General features: G+C 36.4%; 1 protein-coding gene across 1 annotated transcript; it reads left to right on the top strand.

The window, feature by feature from the left end:
* Positions 1 to 144: 144 nt before the first annotated feature.
* On the top strand, positions 145 to 1,986 carry LOC105625469. The gene is made up of 2 exons (XM_012206798.1): positions 145 to 426; positions 1,306 to 1,986. Exons 1-2 carry the CDS (start codon positions 145 to 147, stop codon positions 1,984 to 1,986), a joined length of 963 nt encoding a protein of 320 aa, XP_012062188.1.
* Positions 1,987 to 2,639: the final 653 nt, after the last annotated feature.

Here is a 2,639-nt window from a genome sequence, read left to right as displayed (position 1 = left end):
TAGTATCTATTATCAATTTCTCTTTACGATTTGTATCTTTCTTTGCTTTTACTAGATGTGCAAAAAACGTAAGTTGTGTCTTTGTTAAAACTTTATTGAATTTTAAATATAAGTATATTGAAAAATTAAATTTTTTCTTTGGAAATGAAATTAAACAGTGTTTTCGGGAAGGTTGCTCTGAAGAGACAACAGGCAGCCGAGGACGCAATCGCTCTTAAAATGGCAAAGGTGGCCACCGGACAGAAGCTCGATCGACTTCCGCCAGGTAAAATCTTCGGAATGTCCGTGACTGAGCCGAAATCTATGGTGGATCAAAATGAAAATACGACTCCCGTTACAAAGAAACTCGGAATTTCTGAGGATACCAATGAGCTTCCACGTGTATCGACCAATGACACTTTACCCGCTCGTGTTCAAAACTGTTCCGTACGTACACAAAACAGAATCATCAGAAAAAATAAAAAAATGTAACAAGTCAATTTGGATTCATTGTTAATTAATTCTTTGAGAACGGGCGATCACACTTATATTTCCTTTTTTATTTTGTTTTCATATAATTTGACTATTGGATTAATTTAACTAATAATAATGATGATTTATATTCAAATCTGACATCGAAGATATAAACTTAAAATGACTTCAATACTGCGTGGACAAAAATAATTTAGAAAAAAATAATTTAAGCAAAAAAAAAATCATAATAACATAAAAATGGCGTTAAAATGACTCCAAAATAATTGTTAAAAATCACTTTTCATTTGATCAATCACGATTCATTTGAATGTCATTTAACATATCATAGTTTATTGTTTTGCTTGGGTCATCTCATTATCATAAAACTCAGTTTTAGAGACTTTAATATTGCTAAAAGTAATACCAAATTTTCAGTTCCGCTTTATTTGAAGCTGATTTATTATACACAAATAATTGATCGTTAGAAACAGATCATAACGTGGCTATAAGTGCATTAATTTCTAAACTTTGACAAGCTTGTGAATGTAAGATGACTCTATGACACGAGTTCTTCTTTCCTTTTTGAATTTTTGATATTTTTAGATTACATTCAAATTCAGTAATCCCAAGAATTCATAAAACCGAGTTTCGCAATAATAGATTATTTTTGTATTATTCAATCCATCATATTGGATTCCGTTTTAAATTCTAAACGTTTAAAATTTTAAAGACAAAATCAAATATTTTTAGTAATCTTAAAACTCTTAGAAAACAAACTGGTTTTCCACAAGTTACTTCGTTAGAAAACTCCCTTTAAAAGATTCTTCTACGTAACTTCCTTTTCGTTCTTAGGACCTGGAAACCTTTTCGAGATCTAGAAGTTTCCTCTTCGACGCCGGCAAGCTAGAGGGAGTCAGAGAAACCACCCTGGTATCTCAGACCTCCGTGGAGACTTTAGCCCGCCTGTTCCCGAATACCAAGCTGTCGGTGCTGCAACTGGTACTGCAACGTTGCGGACAGGATCTACTCAAGGCAATTGAGTACTTCGCGAGCGACAACCTGGGCATTACCGAGCCAGCGATGTCAACCAGTATCAGCCACACATCCTCGGCCTTTCGGCCTCCGCAGACGATTGTTGATAGTGCCGTGGGAGAACAACAACAACAAATTCCCGGCACGATGCTGGCACCGATCTATACCAGCCTGTCCAGAAACGTCTACGGGGATGCGGGTTATTGCCTACTGAACATCGTGCCGACCGAGCAGTTCGCCAAGGGGACCGATCTGCCAATCGCGAAAACGGCGGTCGATCAGGAAACGGTCGCTCTTAATTTTCGCTACAACAATTACTTCACTTCCGGCGTGCAACAGCAACTGAGGGATGCGCACATGTGCGCTCAAGTGGCGGCGGATCGGTTGTCGGTCGCCAGATCGGCGGGCATACTGCATCATCTACCGCCCACCACGGCCGTGCTGCCGAGCATCCCTTGTGTGCAGCCCAATTGCACACAATGCAACTACAAGTTCACCTAAATGTATTTCTCTAGAGAGGTACAGCTAACTGTACATATATTTATTCCGATAGATTTTACTGTAGAATAATCTTTTAATATTAATTCTCCTAAATAAAAGAAGTTGGAGAAAATATGTATGTAGGGATTGAAACATTTCATAATTTTTTTTATCTATTTATATACGAAATTTGCTTTAAGGACGTTCTCCGACTTATGCTCAATCTAATAAGCACAGTAGTGCTCACCATTATGAAAATTTTTATGAAAATTTATTTCACTTTTATATAGTATAAGATATTCCATAAGTGTTAATGTGCTACAAGTTTTTTTATACAATGTAAAATGACTCCCATCTTTGTTACTGCCGCCGAAAAATAGCGACTTATTATGTTACTTATTTTGCTTAATGAATTTCTTAAAAACGAATATTCAGACAAATCCAGACGCCACATTCAGACAAATTTCATATTATTATATGAATCAAGTTTTATATCTCATTGTTTCAAAAATTGTTAAAAAACTTTTTTACAGTGAATAAAAAGATTATTTTTCGATTAAGTTTTAGATAGGAATCCTACACACACACACACACACACACACACACACACACACACACACACACACACACACACACACACACACACACACACACACACACACACACACACACAC

Source organism: Atta cephalotes (genome assembly GCF_000143395.1).
Source record: "Atta cephalotes unplaced genomic scaffold scaffold01762, whole genome shotgun sequence".
NCBI classification, from domain to species: Eukaryota; Metazoa; Arthropoda; class Insecta; order Hymenoptera; family Formicidae; genus Atta; species Atta cephalotes.
Note: the sequence above shows the minus strand (reverse complement) of the source record. Positions and strands in the feature narration are given on the sequence as shown.

Excerpts from the sequence above, each read along its gene's own strand:
- LOC105625469 (XM_012206798.1), top strand. The coding sequence starts at position 145 with ATGAAATTAAACAGTGTTTTCGGGAAGGTTGCTCTGAAGAGACAACAG. Across the intron at positions 427-1,305 it reads CTCGTGTTCAAAACTGTTCC|GACCTGGAAACCTTTTCGAG; the intron begins GTACGTACACAA and ends TTTCGTTCTTAG.